Genomic DNA, 17870 nt, shown 5'->3' with positions numbered 1-17870 from the left:
TGACAATCCGGTCGCTTCATGGCCATCATTACTGATGTTAGTTTTTTTATTCCAGAATTTTATTTAATTAATTGCATTTTTAAGTTCGTCAGCTGCTGTAGTGGGATTTGAACTCATGACTCTGGATTATTAGTCCAGGCCTCTGGCTTACTCGTCCAGTAACATAACCACTATGCTATCGTACCCTTTTTTAGCAATGTTGCGTTACCAACTCTCATCTCATCTCCACAGAAGTTTATAGCACCAGAGGTTGGCCATTTGGCCCATCATATCAGTACTAGATCTGTGCTGGAGCAATCCAAACTAATCCCACTGCCCTAGTCTCTCTCGCCATAGCCCTACATCTTCCTCTGCTTCAAATATTTATTGAATTTTCCAATGAGATGCAATGGTCTCTGCCTCAACTACTCCCTGTGGCAAAGCATTTTATGCTCCTAAAATCCTTGTGTAAAGAAATTTCTGCTAACCTCACTCCTTACTCAGTGATAATTTTGAATTGATGACCCACCTCATCACTGACTGCCCAACCAGAGGAAAGTCTTTGTACAATTCTATCAAAAATCTTCCTAATTTTAAAAACCTCAATCTCCTTAGCCTTCCCTGCTCCAGTGGAAACAGTCCCATTGTCTCCAGCCTCTTCCCATAACTATAGTTTCCCATCCCTGACATCATCCTGGTGCAGACTCGTATTGTTGAGGTCAATATTTGAAAATATGAAACAATACAGGGAAATGCAGGTAGCGTCATTTGAAGAGCTGACACCGGCCATGTCCCTAAATCTTCCCACATCGTAACTACACGAGAAGCAATGGCCAGTCAGGTGACCCCATTTGTCCCATCCCCTCTGACAGGCGGCTTCATACTGCCAATTCATTGCACTGTTTACTGCGCCTCAAATGTGCAAGGTGTGCAATATATGGAGACTGCATCATTACATTGGATCTCAGCTCCTTAATCAGATTGATTCGAGAGGAAAAAAAGTTCAATTTAGCAGATCAAGTCATAGAATCCTAGAAAATACAGCACAGAAGGAGCCCCTCCAACCCCTCGTGCCTATAGTGGCTCTCCGAAAAAGCTCTCCACTTAGTCCCACGCCACTGCCCCATATATTTCTCAAATATTTACCTGCTTATGTGCTCACGGCGGAGAATTAACAAGCTGCAAATGAACGGGGAGAGGGGGCATCAACTGACATCATTCTGATTCAGAACATCAGGTATTGGTTATCTAAATACTTAGCTGTCACTTTGAGAGGGAGGTCTTAAGAGGCTGTGCAGAGTAAACTGCTTTTAAATTGCTTTAAATGCTCAACTTTTCTAAACAAATTCCACCGGTTTACTGTGCGTCACATTGAGTTGTTCCCAATCCCTGGACGGACTTGCCACAGAATGTACATACTCTGGCTGGTTGGGGATGTCGATGGATTCTAGGTGCCCTGACTATAAGAGTTCAGCAGAGCTCCAGGTACCTGGTTTGGTTGGTGATTTTGCTGCTATTGGTGGAGGTTCAGCGGAGACGGGACTATTTACACTTTGGCTTCTCCGTTCCTCTGCTTGGGCCTGGGCTGCAGCAACTGTGAGAGAGAGAGAGAGAGAGAGAGAGAGAGAGAGGCGGCAAAAATCAATCCACACAGCCACAAGAAATTGTATTTTTATTAAAAACACACAGCAGCCAACTTACCAAATCAGTTGTGAATTACAGTTAGTGGAATCTCAATAAAAACAGATCCACAGCTACCATAAAAAACCCAACTGGATCACTAATGTCCTTCAGGGAAGGAAACTTGCCATCCTTACCTGGTCTGGGCCGATGTGACACCAGACCCACACCAAAGTGGTTGACTCTTAACTGCCCTCTGAACAGTATTTCATGTCCTTTATTGTTGACAGAAACCAATAAAGTAGAATGTTATTTGTGCCCCCCAGTGCATGGTCCAACACTATTAGATTCTTCAGGCCAGTACTGCAGCATATTTAAAAAAGGTAGCATTTAATTCCAATCCATATACTATAGAATAGATATTTTAAAAATATTTGATCTCAGGATGTGGGCAACTGACAAAGCAGCATTCATTGCCCATCCCAAGTTGTCCTGAGGGCATTGAGTCAACCATGTAGTGTGGCACTGGAATCACATGTAGGTTAGACGGGATAGAGGTGGCAGGTTCCCTTCCCTGAAGGACATCAGAGAATTAGTTTTTACAACAATCCATGGTCATTTTCTGCTGCCTGCCCACAAACCACCAGAGTTAAATTTCTCAACTTGCCGTGCTGCGATTTGAACTCTCAACCTCTAGATAGCTAGTCTGGTACCCTGCCCACTAAGCTACCATACTCACGCTATTACGTTAAGGAACGAGACCTCAGGACCATTTAGAAGACTTTTGCTTCTGGCAGGTTCACAAGACCTGGGCTTCCACACTAAGTAAACGCAGGCGTTGAGTGATCCTCAGTTCTTTGCTAGAGGCAGTCAGAACAATGCCTATACGCCAGGGATAACATTTCACAGTATAACATTCTAGACACGCGTAGAGAGAAGGCCAAGAATTTACAGAATGATACAGCATGGGAGGCCATTCGGCCCATCATGCCTGCGCCAGCTCTTTCACAGAACCATTGAAAGTTGTGGCAAAGAAGGAGGCCATGCAGCCCATCGTGTCCGTGCCGGCCGAAGAAGAGCGATCCAGCTTAATCCCACTTTCCAGCACTTGGTGCGCAGCACTGTAGGTTACGGCACCTCAAGTGCACATCCAAGTACTTTTTAACGTGAATAAATGTGAGGTTATCCACTTTGGTTGTAAAAACAGAAAGACAGATTATCTGAATGGTGATAGATTGGGAAAAGGAGGTGCAACGAGACCTGGGTGCCCTTGTACAACAGTCGCTGAAAGCGAGCATTCAGGTGCAGCAAGCAGTTAGGACGACGAATGGTATGTTGGCCTTCATTGCAAGAGGATTGAGTACAGGAACAGGGATGTCTTACTGTAGTTGTACAGGGCCTTGGTGAGACCACATCTGGAATACTGTGTGCAGTTTGGTCTCCTTATCTGAGGAAGGATGTCCTTGCCATGGAGAGAGTGCAACGAAGGTTTACCAAACTGATTCCTGGAATGGCAGTACTGACGTATGAGGAGAGATTGGGTCGACTAGGCCTATATTTAGAAGATTGAGAGGTGATCTCATCAAAACATATAAAATTCTAACAGGACTAGACAGACTAGATGCAGGGAGGATGTTCCCAATGGATGGGGAATCCATAACCAGGGGTCACAGTCTCAGGATACGGGGTATGCCATTTAGAACCGAGATGAGGAGAAATTTCTTCACTCAGAGGGTGGTGAACCTGTGGAATTCTCTACCACAGAAGGCAGTGGAGGCCAAGTCATTAAATATATTCAAGATGGAGATACATTATATTTCTTAATGCTAAAGGGATCAAGGGATATGGGGAAAAAGCGGGAACAGGGTACTGAGTTAAGACGATCAGCCATGATCGTTTTGAATGGCGGAGCAGGCCCAAAGGGCCGAATGGCCGACTCTTGTTCCTATTTTCTATGATTCTATAAATGAGTTGAGGGTTTCTGCCTCTACCACCCTTTCAGGCAGTGAGTTCCAGACCCCCACCACACTCTGGGTGAAAACATTTCTCCTCAGCTCCCCACTAATCCTTCTACCAATTATTTTAAATCTATGCCCCCTGGTCACTGACCCCTCTGGTAAGGTAAGGAATCTTACAACACCAGGTTACAGTCCAACGGTTTTATTTGAAAATCACAAGCTTTCGGAGCTTTCCTCCTTCGTCAGGTGTGAAGGTTTCCATAAAAGCACCGCATATGGAAACCTTCACACACCTGACGAAGGAGGAAAGCTCCGAAAGCTTGTGATTTTCAAATAAAACTGTTGGACTGTAACCTGGTGTTGTAAGGTTCCTTACATTTGTCGACCCCAGTCCATCACTGGCGTCTCCACATCACCTCTGCTAAGGGAAATAAATCCTCCCTATCCACTCTATCTAGTCCCGTAATAATTTTATATACGTCAATTAAATCTCCCCTCAGTCTCCTTTGTCCCAAAGAAAACAACCCCAGCCTATCCAATCTTTTCTCATTGCTAAAATTCTCCAGCCCTGGCAACATCCATGTAAATCTCCTCTGTACTCTTTCTAGTGCAATTACATCCTTCCTGTAACGTGATGACCAGAACTGTATGCAGTACTCAAGCTCTGGCCTAACCAGTGTTTTATACAGTTCCAGCACAGCCTGCTCTTATATTTTATGCCTCAGCTAATAAAGGAAAGTATCCAATATGTCTTTTTAACCACCTTATCTACCTGCTTTTTGAAAGAGCTATCCAATTTGTCCCATTCCCCTGTAATCTTTTTCCCTTCAAAAGGCTAAAGACGGAGGAAACCCTAGAGGAGTACAAAAAGTGCAGGGAGATACTTAAAAAAGAAATTAGGAGATCAAGGAGGGGCCATGAAATAACACTGGCGAGCAAAATAAAGGAAAATCCTAAGATGTTTTATAAGCATATTAAGGGTAAGAGGATGACTAGGGAAAAAATAGGGCCCATTAGGGACAAAAATGGCAATGTGTGTGTGGAGCCGGCAGATGTAGGAGGGGTTCTAAATGAATTTTTTGCATCTGTTTTCACTATGGAGAAGGACGATGTAGACATAGAAATACGGCAGGGGGACTGTGATATACTCGAACATATTAACATCGAGCGGGAGGAGGTATTGGCGGTTTTAGCAGGCCTAAAAATGGATAAATCCCCAGGCCCGGACGAAATGTATCCCAGGCTACTGTGTGAGGCAAAGGAGGAGATTGCGGGGGCTCTGACACACATATTCAGAACCTCTCTGGCCACAGGGGATGTGCCAGAGGACTGGAGAACCGCTAATGTAATACCATTATTCAAGAAGGGGAGTAGGGAAAAACCGGGGAACTACAGGCCAGTGAGCCTAACATCAGTGGTAGGAAAATTATTGGAAAAAATTCTGAAGGACAAAATTAGTCTCCACTTGGAGAAGCAAGGATTAATCAGGGATAGTCAACATGGCTTTGTCAAGGGAAGATCATGTCTGACTAATTTGATTGAATTTTTTGAGGGGGTGACTAGGCGTGTGGATGAGGGTAACGCAGTGGATGTGGTATACATGGATTTCAGTAAGGCCTTCGATAAAGTCCCCCACAGGAGACTGGTCGAGAAGGTACGAGCCCATGGAATCCAGGGTGCCTTGGCACTTTGGATACAAAACTGGCTTAGTGGCAGAAGGCAGAGGGTGATGGTCGAAGGTTGTTTTTGTGACTGGAAGCCTGTGGCCAGTGGGGTACCACAGGGATCGGTGCTGGGTCCCTTGCTGTTTGTGGTCTACATTAATGACTTGGATATGAATGTAAAAGGTATGATCAGTAAGTTCGCTGATGATACAAAGATTGGTAGGGTGGTAAATAGCGAGGAGGATAGCCTCAGTCTGCAGGACGATATAGATGGGTTGGTCAGATGGGCGGAACAGTGGCAAATGGAATTTAACCCGGAAAAGTGCGAGGTGATGCACTTTGGAGGGACTAACAAGGCAAGGGAATACACAATGAATGGGAGGACCCTAGGCAAGACAGAGGGTCAGAGGGATCTTGGTGTGCAAGTTCACAGATCCCTGAAGGCGGCGGAACAGGTAGATAAGGTGGTAAAGAAGGCATATGGGATACTTGCCTTTATTAGCCGAGGCATAGAATATAAGAGCAAGGAGGTTATGATGGAGCTGTATAAAACACTGGTTAGGCCACAGCTGGAGTACTGTGTGCAGTTCTGGTCGCCACACTACAGGAAGGATGTGATCGCTTTGGAGAGGGTGCAGAGGAGATTCACCAGGATGTTACCAGGGCTGGAGCGCTTCAGCTATGAAGAGAGACTGGGAAGATTGGGTTTGTTTTCCTTGGAGCAGAGGAGGCTGAGGGGGGACATGATTGAGGTGTACAAAATTATGAGGGGCACAGATAGGATGGATACGAAGGAGCTTTTTCCCTTCGTTGAGGGTTCTCTAACAAGGGGACATAGATTCAAGGTAAAAGGCGGGAGGTTTAGAGGGGATTTGAGAAAGAACTTTTTCACCCAGAGGGTGGTTGGAGTCTGGAACTCACTGCCTGAGAGGGTTGTGGAGGCAGGAACCCTCACAACATTCAAGAAGCATTTGGATGAGCACTTGAAATGCCATAGCATACAAGGCTACGGACCAAATGCTGGAATATGGGATTAGAGTAGACAGGGCTGATGGCCGGCGCGGACACGATGGGCCGAAGGGCCTCTATCCGTGCTGTATATCTCTATGACTCTATCCAATTCCCTTTCGAAACTCGCTGCGTAAAAAAGATTCTCCTCATCTCACCTCTGGATCTTTTGACAATTATCTTAAGTAATTTTCCCAAGAACGAGGCATACCAAATAAAGAACATATTCTAACTTTCTCCCCCATTCATTTATCCTCCATATGTCAGCAATGTAGCCTGGTGGGGATTGGGGTCCTTTTACCTCAGAAATTTACTTCCTCTAAGATTCTTCCCTGCATCAATCTAGTGGAAAAGACTGTTGCTGAATGTATGTCTTCTGCTGTTGCATTTTGCAGAAGGTGCTGAATCCTGATAACTCTGACTAGATTCTGTTATAGTTCCCTTGGTTTCAAGACGGGCGAGTTCATTTCCTTCTGCTCTGGGTAAACCTGTCCTGGAGTGGGGCCTGAATCAGAGGCTAGAGTGCTAGCGACTGAGCCAAGCTAACACCTAATACATTAAATGAACAACATGCATTACCGAACGAACACAGTAAGCACAAGCTTCCAGTGACTGACCCCGGACCTTTAACTGAAATTATTTACAAGCTGCACCACACTCCCAAAATCGATAAATTAAACCTTTCATTCCAGCAAGAATCACAAATAAAGTTTTACAAGAATGGAGACATTAAGGTCTTGCTGTTTCACGAATAGGTCAAAGCACATTTAGTGGTTATAATAGAATTTAAAGTTTATTTGATTAAGTTTACTCCGAAATAGGTCATAATGGCATTTGCAACTAATTAAGAAAGTAATGAATAAAGCAGTGAACATAACTTGGGCCCCTGGGTTAGACTGGGGTCGTTGCACTGTTGGATATAACTGAAAGCACACTCATTCGAAATGTGAGTAATGCCAGTCGCATGGATTACAAAGTGTGAATTGAACAAAACGTATCAAGTAACAAGGTCTGCAGACAGGACCTGAGTTAATTTGTAACCATGCCCACCCAATACAATCCATCTTTAATAGTTTCCCACAGCCAAGTGTTCTGCAGCTTCTAATGAGAAGCAAGCTGCATCCATTGGGAGTTATACAGAATGAATATCAGCAATTATAGAATCATAGAACAGAAGGAGGCCATTCGGCCCATCAAGTCTACGCCAGCTCTATGCAACAGCAATCCAGCTAGTCCCACTCCCCCGCCCTATCCCCGTAGCCCTACAAATTTTTTCCTTTCAAGTACTTATCCAGTTCCCTTTTGAAGACCATGATTGAATCTGTCTCCACCACCCCTTCGGGCAGTGCATTCCAGATCCTAACCAGTCACTGCGTAAAAAAGATTTTCCTCATGTCACCTTTGGTTCTTTTGCCAATCACCTTAAATCTGTGTCCTCTGGTTCTTGACCTTTCCGCCAATGGGAACAGTTTCTCTCTATCTACTCTGTCTAGACCCTTCATGATTTTGAATACCTCTATCAAATCTCCTCACAACCGTCTGTTCCAAGGAGAACAACCCCAGCTTCTCCAGTCTATCCACGAAACTCAACTCCCTCATCTCTGGAATCATTCCAGTAAATCTCTTCTGCACCCTCTCTAAGGCTTTCACATCTTTCCTAAAATGCGGTGCCCAGAACTGGACACAATACTCCAGTTGTGGCCGGACCAGTGTTTTATAAAGGTTCATCATGACTTCCATACTTTTGTACTCTATGCCTCTATTTATAAAGCTCAGGATCCCGTATGCTTTTATAACCGCTTTCTCAACCTGCCCTGCCACCTTCAACGATTCATGCACATATAACCCCAGATCTCTCTGTTCCTGTACCCCTTTTAGATTTGTGCCCTCTAGTTTATATTGCCTCTCCTCATTCTTCCTGCCAAAATGTATCACTTCGCATTTTTCTGCGTTAAATTTCATCTGCCACGTGTCCGCCCATGCCACCAGCCTGTCTATATCCGCTTGAAGTCTATCACTATCCTCCTCACTGTTTACTACCCTTCCAAGTTTTGTGTCATCTGCAAATTTTGAAATTGTGCCCTGTACACCCAAGTCCAAGTCATTAATATATATCAGTGGTCCCAGCACCAACCCCTGGGGAACACCACTATACGCCTCCCTCCAGTCCGAGAAACAACCATACACCACTACTCTGTTTCCTGTCCCTTAGCCAATTCTGTATCCATGTTGCGACTGCCCCTTTTATTCCATGGGCCGCAATCTTGATGACAAGCCTACCAATTGGCACGTTATCAAACGCTTTTTGAAAGTCCATATACACATCAACGGCATTGCCCTCATCTACCCTCTCTGTTACCTCATCAAAAAACTTGATCAGGTTAGTTAAACACGATTTGCCTTTGAACAAATCCGTGCTGGCTTTCCCTAATCAATCCACACTCATCCAACTCCTGTTAATTCTGTCCCGGATTATCGTTTCTAAAAGTATCCCCACCACTGAGGTTAAACTGACTGGCCTGTAGTTGCTGGGTTTATCCTCACACCCTTTTTTGAACAAGGGTGTAACATTTGCAATTGTCCAGTCCTCTGGCACCACCCCCATATCTACGGATGTTTGGAAGGTTATGGGGGCAGAAAGCAAAGCTGGGGGAAAGAGAAAAATATGAAAAGCAGAAAGACGGCACCGTAGGAATATTAGGGACATGAGTGGGCCATTCAACCTCTCGAGCCTGTTATGCCATTCAATGAGATCATGGCTTATCTGTAACTCAGCTCCATTTACCCACCTTTGCTCTATATTCCTTTATACCCTTATCATAGAATCATAGAAGTTACAACATGGAAACAGGCCCTTCGGCCCAACATGTCCATGTCGCCCAGTTTATACCACTAAGCTAGTCCCAATTGCCTGCACTTGGCCCATATCCCTCTATACCCATCTTACCCATGTAACTGTCCAAATGCTTTTTAAAAGACAAAATTGTACCCGCCTCTACTACTGCCTCTGGCAGCTCGTTCCAGACACTCACCAGCCTTTGAGTGAAAAAATTGCCCCTCTGGACCCTTTTGTATCTCTCCCCTCACCTTAAATCTATGTCCCCTCGTTATAGACTCCCCTACCTTTGGGAAAAGATTTTGACTATCGACCTTATCTATGCCCCTCATTATTTTATAGACTTCTATAAGATCACCCCTTAACCTCCTACTCTCCAGGGAAAAAAGTCTCAGTCTGTCTAACCTCTCCCTGTAAGTCAAACCATCAAGTCCCGGTAGCATCCTAGTAAATCTTTTCTGCACTCTTTCTAGTTTAATAATATCCTTTCTATAATAGGGTGACCAGAACTGTACACAGTACTCCAAGTGTGGCCTCACCAATGCCCTGTACAACTTCAACAAAAATCTATCAATCTCAAGCTTGAAAGTTTCAACTGTCCCCCAGCATCCACAGCCTTTTGGGGGAGAGTTTTCCAGATTTCCACTCCCCTTTGAGTGGAAAAAATGCTTCCTGATTTCACTCTTGAATGGCCTGACTCTAATTTTAAGATTATGTCCCCTTGTTCTTGATTTCCCTCATCAGAGGAAATAGTTTCTCCATATCTACCCTATCAAACACCTCAATCAAATCACCCCTCAATCTCCTATACCTTCAACAATGTAGCACTCCCTCAGTACTGCATTGTGTGTCAACCTGGATCATGTGCTCAAGTCCTGGAGGGAGGTTTGAACCCATGACTTTCTGACTCAGATGAAAGTCTCACCATGAGCCAAGCTGACACTTGCCTGCAATAACTTTGTGATGCATCAGCAGAACATACATGAAAGTCAATCCGGGAGCGAGGAGAATTGGTCTCAGCTCCCCCTTCTCCTTTTAAGCAACAGTCCCCTTTTTGAGACATGAACTGACTAAACTGCCATAAACTTCATGCACCTTCAGGTTTTTTTTTGCTGTATAAAAATTGCACATGGAATCTATACAGTTGCCTTCGCAGTATTTTACAATCTATTACTCTCCTTCAAAAAGCAAAGCAGTTATTTTAATCATTTCTTTTAAACAAGAGAGACAATTCAAAATACCTTTCCACCAACCAAACATTTCCTACATTACAACAGTGATTACACTTAAACAAAAAAGTACTTAATTGGCTGTTAAACACTTTGGGATGCCCTACAGTCTTGAAAGGCGTTATATAAATGCACGTCCTTCTTTCTTTGTCAAACTCACTATTGGGCCTAAGATCCTTTACCCGTTATCTGCCTATTTATTAAGTGCTGAAAAATCTATCCACATCATCTAGTGAGACACTAAAGCTTTAATTTCCAAAACACGCACAGCAAATGGAACAAAGTAAACCCACTAACTGGGAAAGAGAAATCAGGCAACAGAGAAAGCCTTTCATATTTGCCTCAAACAGGAATCTATTAAACCACACAAACAAATCAGTGACAAACAGGAATTAAATACTACATAAAGCACAGAAAGTGTTCCAGAAAAAATTCATGAACAAAGCAAGGTCTTCATCTTAGCCACGATGTTAAGGGAGAGATTAAGATAGAGGCAAAGATGATTTATAAAGCAGCCACTAGCTCTATTCTAGTGTCACATGCCTAGTTTAAAATGGACATTAGCAGCGGGAGCAAGCTTGCTGTCCAGTTATTCAGAGCACGGTACTTGCAATTAGTTTCTTTTACTTTTAATAAACTAAAATTCAAATAAGGAAGGTTATATTGACACGACTATATTAATCTTTATTTTTGAAGTTTTTGTTTTATCTGAAATGTTAATATGCCCACATTTCTTGAGGCTGCCATTTTATTGAATTCTTTTAAGATTTCTAATTATTCACATTAGCCTCCCTCCACTGAGTGCCTGAGTCAGATATGGTGACAGATTACACCAGCTATAGATGCCTGTACAGCATGCAGAGTGAGACACGTTGGATGAGAGCACAGGGAGGTAGAAGCAGACACCTCCACATTAGAAATGCCGTGTGTGCAGTGAGGTTAATCTATTCACTCCTAACGTCTCTCTGTTTAGTGCAATGCAGCGGTACAACCAAACTGAAGCTCAAATGTATGCTTTAAAAAGGCAGGAAGGAAGGAAATCCAGTAGCATTCGCCATGGAAACAGTTTGTAAGAAATCAACAATTCTTTAAACGGCTATGTCCCTGAACAAGTACTCCGCAGTGGCTAATCCTCAGATTTGTAATGAATGGTGAAATGTTCATTATACTTCCTCAGTAACGCACTCTCCCTTACAATGGTACCCATTTTTGCTTCTTGAGTATGGTTTACACAGCGTGTTTCAAGGAAGGGTTAGATTATAATTATAGATACTGGTCAGAATGGTTACAGCACAGAATGAGGCCATTCGGCCCATGCCTTTTGATTTTGGAGCTTTACCTTTTAATCAAAAAGGGAAGAAATCAGATGGAGGTAACTTTGCACCTTTTCATGTTAAAAAAATATAAGCACAATTTTTTCTAGATTTAATCAATGGAACGATTTTAAAACAAAAATACTTCAAATAACAAAGGCTTGTAACTGTTAAAAGTACAAAGCTAAAAGGAGTCATCGTCCATCAGTAGCTTAAGCCCCAGCGACTCCTCCCTCATGGAACTTCGATCAGCTCTAACACAGATGACTGAAGTTATGCTTAGTGTTGATATTACTGGTCATTACAGTAGGGGGAGTGTTGATATTACTGGTCATTACAGTAGGGGAAGTGTTGATATTACTGGTCATTACAGTAGGGAAAGTGTTGATATTACTGGTCATTACAGTAGGGGGAAGTGTTGATATTATTGGTAATGGTAGGGGCAGTGTTGATATTACTGGTCAGTAATGGTAGGGAAATGTTTATATTACTGGTCATTACAGTAGAAGTGTTGATATTACTGGTCATTACAGTAGAAGTGTTGATATTACTGGTCATTACAGTAGGGAAAGTGTTGATATTATTGGTCATTACAGTAGAAGTGTTGATATTACTGGTCATTACAGTAGGGAAAGTGTTGATATTATTGGTCATTACAGTAGGGTTTAACCTCAATTCTGGAGTTCTCTAATTACTATTGGAGTTAAGCCTAAGTTCCGAAGGTTTATCTATAATCTCTCACTCTCATACTGCTACAATTACAAATGCAGTCCCCACTACTTTCACCGTCTGTCTCCCCCGGGCAGCTGCCTATATTGGGCAAATGGCGTTAACCATTTGTCATCACTATAGGCGTCAATTACAAAGGCGCAACTTAAAGATCCCATGGCACTGTTTGAAGAGGGGCTGGGAATTCTCTCAGTGTCCTGGCCTATATTCCTCCCACGAACAAAAAAACAATTAACTGATCATTCATCTCATTACAACTATTGCATTGCATGCATTCTCAGCAGTAAAACATTGTATGTGAAGCACTTGGAGACGTGATGAAGTGTTATATACTTCTTGAGCGAGCTGGTTCACATTTCCACTTAATCTAATTTCCTTCAGTAAAAACTAGTTCAGCTCTGTCATTCTCATATGTTAGAATCTCATAGGCCTGGGAAAATTCTCACCATTCTTCTCTGAAGCCTTTTCAACATTAATGTCCATAGCTGTCCACATTAATATCGGCCCATGTTTAAGCTGTACAACTGAATGTAGTTTGTCTCTGGTCTCAAGATTTACAAAGTGCTGAGCTGCTGGTTTACTCTCCACCAAACTGGCAGCTCTTGCAGCCCTTCAAAGAATTTTTGGGAGTTATTTTTGTGAAGGGCACAAGAGCAGATCCTTATTCAAAGCATTTCACAGAGCCCAATAAGTCGGAAATGATGAAACATTTGTGTTTCTATTTTTAGAGTCAACAGGAAGTAATCTCATTTTAAGTGTGTTCCCAAAGTGTTAACTATTAGCATTTTCTCCCACTACTGAGAATTGCTGGATCCCTAAGTACACTATCAAAAAATACACACACTAAAGGACATTGCAGCTGATTAATGAGTGGATATGTCTGTAAAATATGCAGAGTGTGGGAATGGGATCAGAGGGCAGACAGATAGGAAAGCAGAGTCTTCTCCAATGCTGAATCTATTCTGATGACGATCTTCCACACCAGAGTTTCTGAAATGTCCCCGTTCTCTCAGCTGAAAATTGCCCTCTGCTGCGATCAAAAGGGCCCTGGCTGCACCTGTCCCATTTCCCATGTACCTACTCTGATCCCATCCCCCTTCATAACCATGACTGAGTTCCCCTGGTCCTCATCTTCCACCCCACCAGAGCCTCCATATTGACCAGATCATCATCCGCCAGTTCCAACATGATCTCACTACCAAACATCCTCCCCCTCCACTTTCTGGAGGGACCATTCCCTCCGTGACAACTTGGTTTATCTTCCACCACCCCCCACCCCCATCCTCCTGACTTTCAGTCACCCATCCCTTAGCACCTTTCAGTGCAAACGGAGGAAACACACCTGCTGCCCATTCACCGCCTCTTGCACGTGTCCAGGATCCAAAACACTCCCTTCTGTGCAAAACAGCTATTTCCATGTACTTGCTCTAATCTACCAAACTGCATTCACTGCTCACGTTGTGATCTCCGCTACACTGGGGAAACAAAACGCAGATTAGGTGACCACTTCTTCAAAATCCTGGAATTCCCTACCTAGCACCTTCACCACACGGATTGCAGCGGTTCAAGAAGGCGGCCCATCACCACCGTCTCAAGGACAATTAGGGAGATGGATGATAAATGCAGCCTTGCCAGCATTATCCACATTCGGAGAGTAAAGAAATCTCCCAGCGAATGAATGAGTAAACTTAGAACTATATTTAAAAATGCAGGTTTTTAAGAAAGTCATTTCAATAAAAGAAACATGAACAGCCCATATTTAAAATGCACACTCTGCAGTAGGGTTGGTCATTAACAGTGTGGATTTTGTAAAACATTTATCAAAACCAGGCATTTTGGGTTTCACTGGGATTTCTGTATCTAATCAGCACACCAAGATGCTTAGGTCCAATTAGTTTCCAAATTGTTTTCTATTTGACATTGTAACGTAAAGAGGCAAAAAAAGCAACCTTGTTTTTCCCCAGAGGTTGGGGTGTAGGTCAAGAGAAAAAGTTCTTTCAAAATAAAAGTGCCCGCTCATCTCTCCTTTGGCCAATGTCCAGTGAGTTTTTCTTTAAATAAAGTCGGTAAGAAGGTAGAAGATTTAAGGTGTTACTTTCTAAAGTAGTGTTCCCTTTTAGTTTAGATTTGTTCCCTCACGTACAGATGAGGTGGTCATTCAGCTTGAAAACCTTTTCCCTCAGAACCTACAATCTCCCTCCACAGGATCTAACTGTCTCGAATCATTCCTGCGTTTTTGTCTTGACTATCCAAATGTGAAGAGCAAACAGTAATCACCAAGAACAAAGCAAACTCCATTTATGTAGCACCGTAACATGTCCTCATGACATCCCAAGACACTTTACAACCATTAGATTATTTTTGAAGTGCAGTCACTCATGTAGACAAACGCAGCAGCCAATTTGTACACAGCAAGGTCCTACAAACAGCAATGAGATAAATTAAACTGATTGAAGCATTTATGTTGGCAAGGACATTGGGAGAACTCCCTGATTCTCTTTGAATACTGCAGGCAAACAGCAAATTATGGAAGCAATTTAATTTCCAGATTTACTTTTCCATCCTGTTTGCAATCTGATAAAGTTCCACAAGATCATCATTCTGACCACTTCTCAAAGCTGAGAAGCCCAAGTCTCTCCAGTCTTTCCTATTAACTCATACCTGTAACATCACAGAGCAGCCTTGTGACTCTTCACTGCTCTTCCTCCAGCGCTTGAATATCTCCCTTGTGTCTCAGTGACCGGAGCGGGGCACTCTGCTCAAGGTGGGTCTGACCGGAGCGGGGCACTCTGCTCAAGGTGGGTCTGACCGGAGTGGGACACTGCTCAAGGCGGGTCTGACCGGAGTGGGACACTCTGCTCAAGGTGGGTCTGACCGGAGCGGGGCACTCTGCTCAAGGTGGGTCTGACCGGAGCGGGGCACTCTGCTCAAGGTGGGTCTGACCGGAGCGGGGCACTCTGCTCAAGGTGGGTCTGACCGGAGCGGGGCACTCTGCTCAAGGTGGGTCTGACCGGAGCGGGGCACTCTGCTCAAGGTGGGTCTGACCGGAGCGGGGCACTCTGCTCAAGGTGGGTCTGACCGGAGTGGGACACTCTGCTCAAGGTGGGTCTGACCGGAGCGGGACACTCTGCTCAAGGTGGGTCTGACCGGAGCGGGGCACTCTGCTCAAGGTGGGTCTGACCGGAGCGGGACACTCTGCTCAAGGTGGGTCTGACCGGAGCGGGACACTCTGCTCAAGGTGGGTCTGACCGGAGCGGGGCACTCTGCTCAAGGTGGGTCTGACCGGAGCGGGACACTCTGCTCAAGGTGGGTCTGACCGGAGTGGGACACTCTGCTCAAGGCGGGTCTGACCGGAGCGGGGCACTCTGCTCAAGGCGGATCTAATGAGGGAAGGGGCACTCTGCTCAAGGTGGGTCTAATGAGGGAAGGGGCACTCTGCTCAAGGTGGGTCTAATGAGGGAAGGGGCAAAAGCAGCACACAGGAGAGAGAGACTCGGGAGAAGGTGAGGGAGAGAGAGAGATATATATAAACTTATTCTTTCTCCCTGTCTAGGTGGCCCTGACATTTTTCCTCTGCAAGCACGGTCATGGAAGATTACTAGTTATTAAAATAAATATAATCTGTTACATCCGGCTAAAGGCAGCAGTTAAACAGGCAGCTGTTTCTACAGAATATTAACTTTGAACTGAATTTCCCATTCAGGGCAAGAAAAAAATCTCATGCAACTGCAATTTGCTTTCTACCAATCCTCCAGGCTAGGTGAAATACACTCAAAATTGCTGCTGCTCTTCTATAAAAAAAATGGAGAAATTTAAAAATACCAGTGGTTAAGCACCACAATTTAGTCCCCTTTGTACATCCTCCAATATCACCGAATGCAATTGTGTCTGAAATTATACAATGGGGGTAAATGAGTTGCAGTCTACTCCATTCAAATTCACTTAATTCAAGTTATCTCAATTCAAAATTTAAGCATAGAACTCCCACTTTTCTGTGCTATTTGTTACTTAATTCAAATTATTGAATAATTCAATTTTTAACACAAACAATTTTGAACTATTAGTAGACTACTGTCGAAGCCCTCATTCACATATTGTCATCTCCACACTCAACTATTCCGATGCTCTCCTGGCTAGCCTCCAACCTTCCACCCTCAAAACTTTAGTTCATCCAAAACTTTGCTGCCTCTATCCTATCCCGCACAAGTCCCGCTCTCCCATCACCCCCGTCCTTACTGCCCTACATTTGCTCCTTCTCACCCAATGGCCCCTCCAATTTAAAATTCTCATCCTTGCGTTTAAATCCTTCCATGGCGTCGTCCCTCCTTATCTCTAACTTCCTCCAGCCCTAATGCCCACCACTCCCCCACAAAATCTCCGACCCTCTGACAGGTGAGTCTTTTTATAACTGATGCTAAAACTGGATTGCTATTGATGAATAATAGAACCGCAATCCAATCCTGGGCTTCAGGTGACAGTAAACTGTGAGAACAAAGCTCAACTGACAATTCGAATTCAGATTGGATTACTGCCTTAAATATTCTTTACAAGTAGTGGGCCATACTTTGAGTTTAATTTCTCTATTTTCTACTTTTCTTCAATTCTTCCCAATTTCTTGTTTGGTTTCATTTTTTCCCTCATCTCTCTTCCACTTTCCCACTCATCCGTAAAACTGATCCCTGTATCTCTACAGAGGCTATGTGAGCAATGGCAGTCTCCGAGTTCTGTTAATCAGGTACACATTTTACCCCTGCAGATCACTAAGATGAACAGGTAAATGTTCTGCACTCTATAGTAAAATGTTGCCTAAAATTCATTGGTTTACTTTGAGCAGTTTAAAGATATTCAAACTACAGAACTTATTTGAAAAGATCAGGAAATCATAGAATTCAACAGCAATGAGTTTGCAACTGCAGGACTACATATCTTGGGGTAAGTTATACGGTGCAACACTGCTTTCCAAACACTTAAGCCAGTTTCTGAAATACAAACTCTCAGGCTTGCTCCCTTTATAAAAAGACAAAACCTCTCTCCAGAATTGTTGATACTTCCTTTGGAAAGCGAGCAGAGCCCAAGAAACAGCGTGCTTAAACAAGTGTTAAGTATGCATCTTATTCTGCTTTTTATACACTAATCTTTAGATGACAAGGAGCAAGCATTTTATATACCTATTAGTTATAATGTTTACAAGCAGAAAACTATCACCACCTCAAAAATATCACTTTTTGATAAGTAATTAGACCAGAAAACAAGGCTCTTTCACTTGGTTATTTCCCTTTTATGGACCAATTTCATTGGTGAAATACTAAATCTCTGCATGCATACTTCACAGAACATACCAAGTAGAGACGCCAACTCAGCGAATGGAGCGACTCCCTCAGCTCTGCATCCTTGTATCTGTGTATACAGAACCTCTATTGTGTTTTTAAATGCAGTACAATCAGGAATAGAGGCCGTAAGCACAAGTATGAAAGAAGGATAGGAATACATTACTGGGATTTCTTATTGAACCAGCAGTGAAAACCCACTGAGGA

The 17870-nt window shown here is 43.5% G+C and overlaps 1 protein-coding gene across 1 annotated transcript in view; it reads right to left on the bottom strand.

The window, feature by feature from the left end:
- Nucleotides 1-17870, bottom strand: part of map7d3 (MAP7 domain containing 3) — a 99515-nt gene that overhangs the window by 63162 nt on the left and 18483 nt on the right. Inside the window, 1 exon segment of the mRNA XM_067997338.1 lies at nt 1469-1573. Within this exon segment, the coding sequence (XP_067853439.1) occupies nt 1469-1573 (105 nt within the window).

This window comes from Heptranchias perlo, chromosome 15 (genome assembly GCF_035084215.1).
Source record: "Heptranchias perlo isolate sHepPer1 chromosome 15, sHepPer1.hap1, whole genome shotgun sequence".
In the NCBI taxonomy this organism is placed as follows: Eukaryota; Metazoa; Chordata; class Chondrichthyes; order Hexanchiformes; family Hexanchidae; genus Heptranchias; species Heptranchias perlo.
The sequence above is the reverse complement of the archived record's forward strand: the minus strand, read 5'-3'. Positions and strand labels throughout refer to the sequence as shown.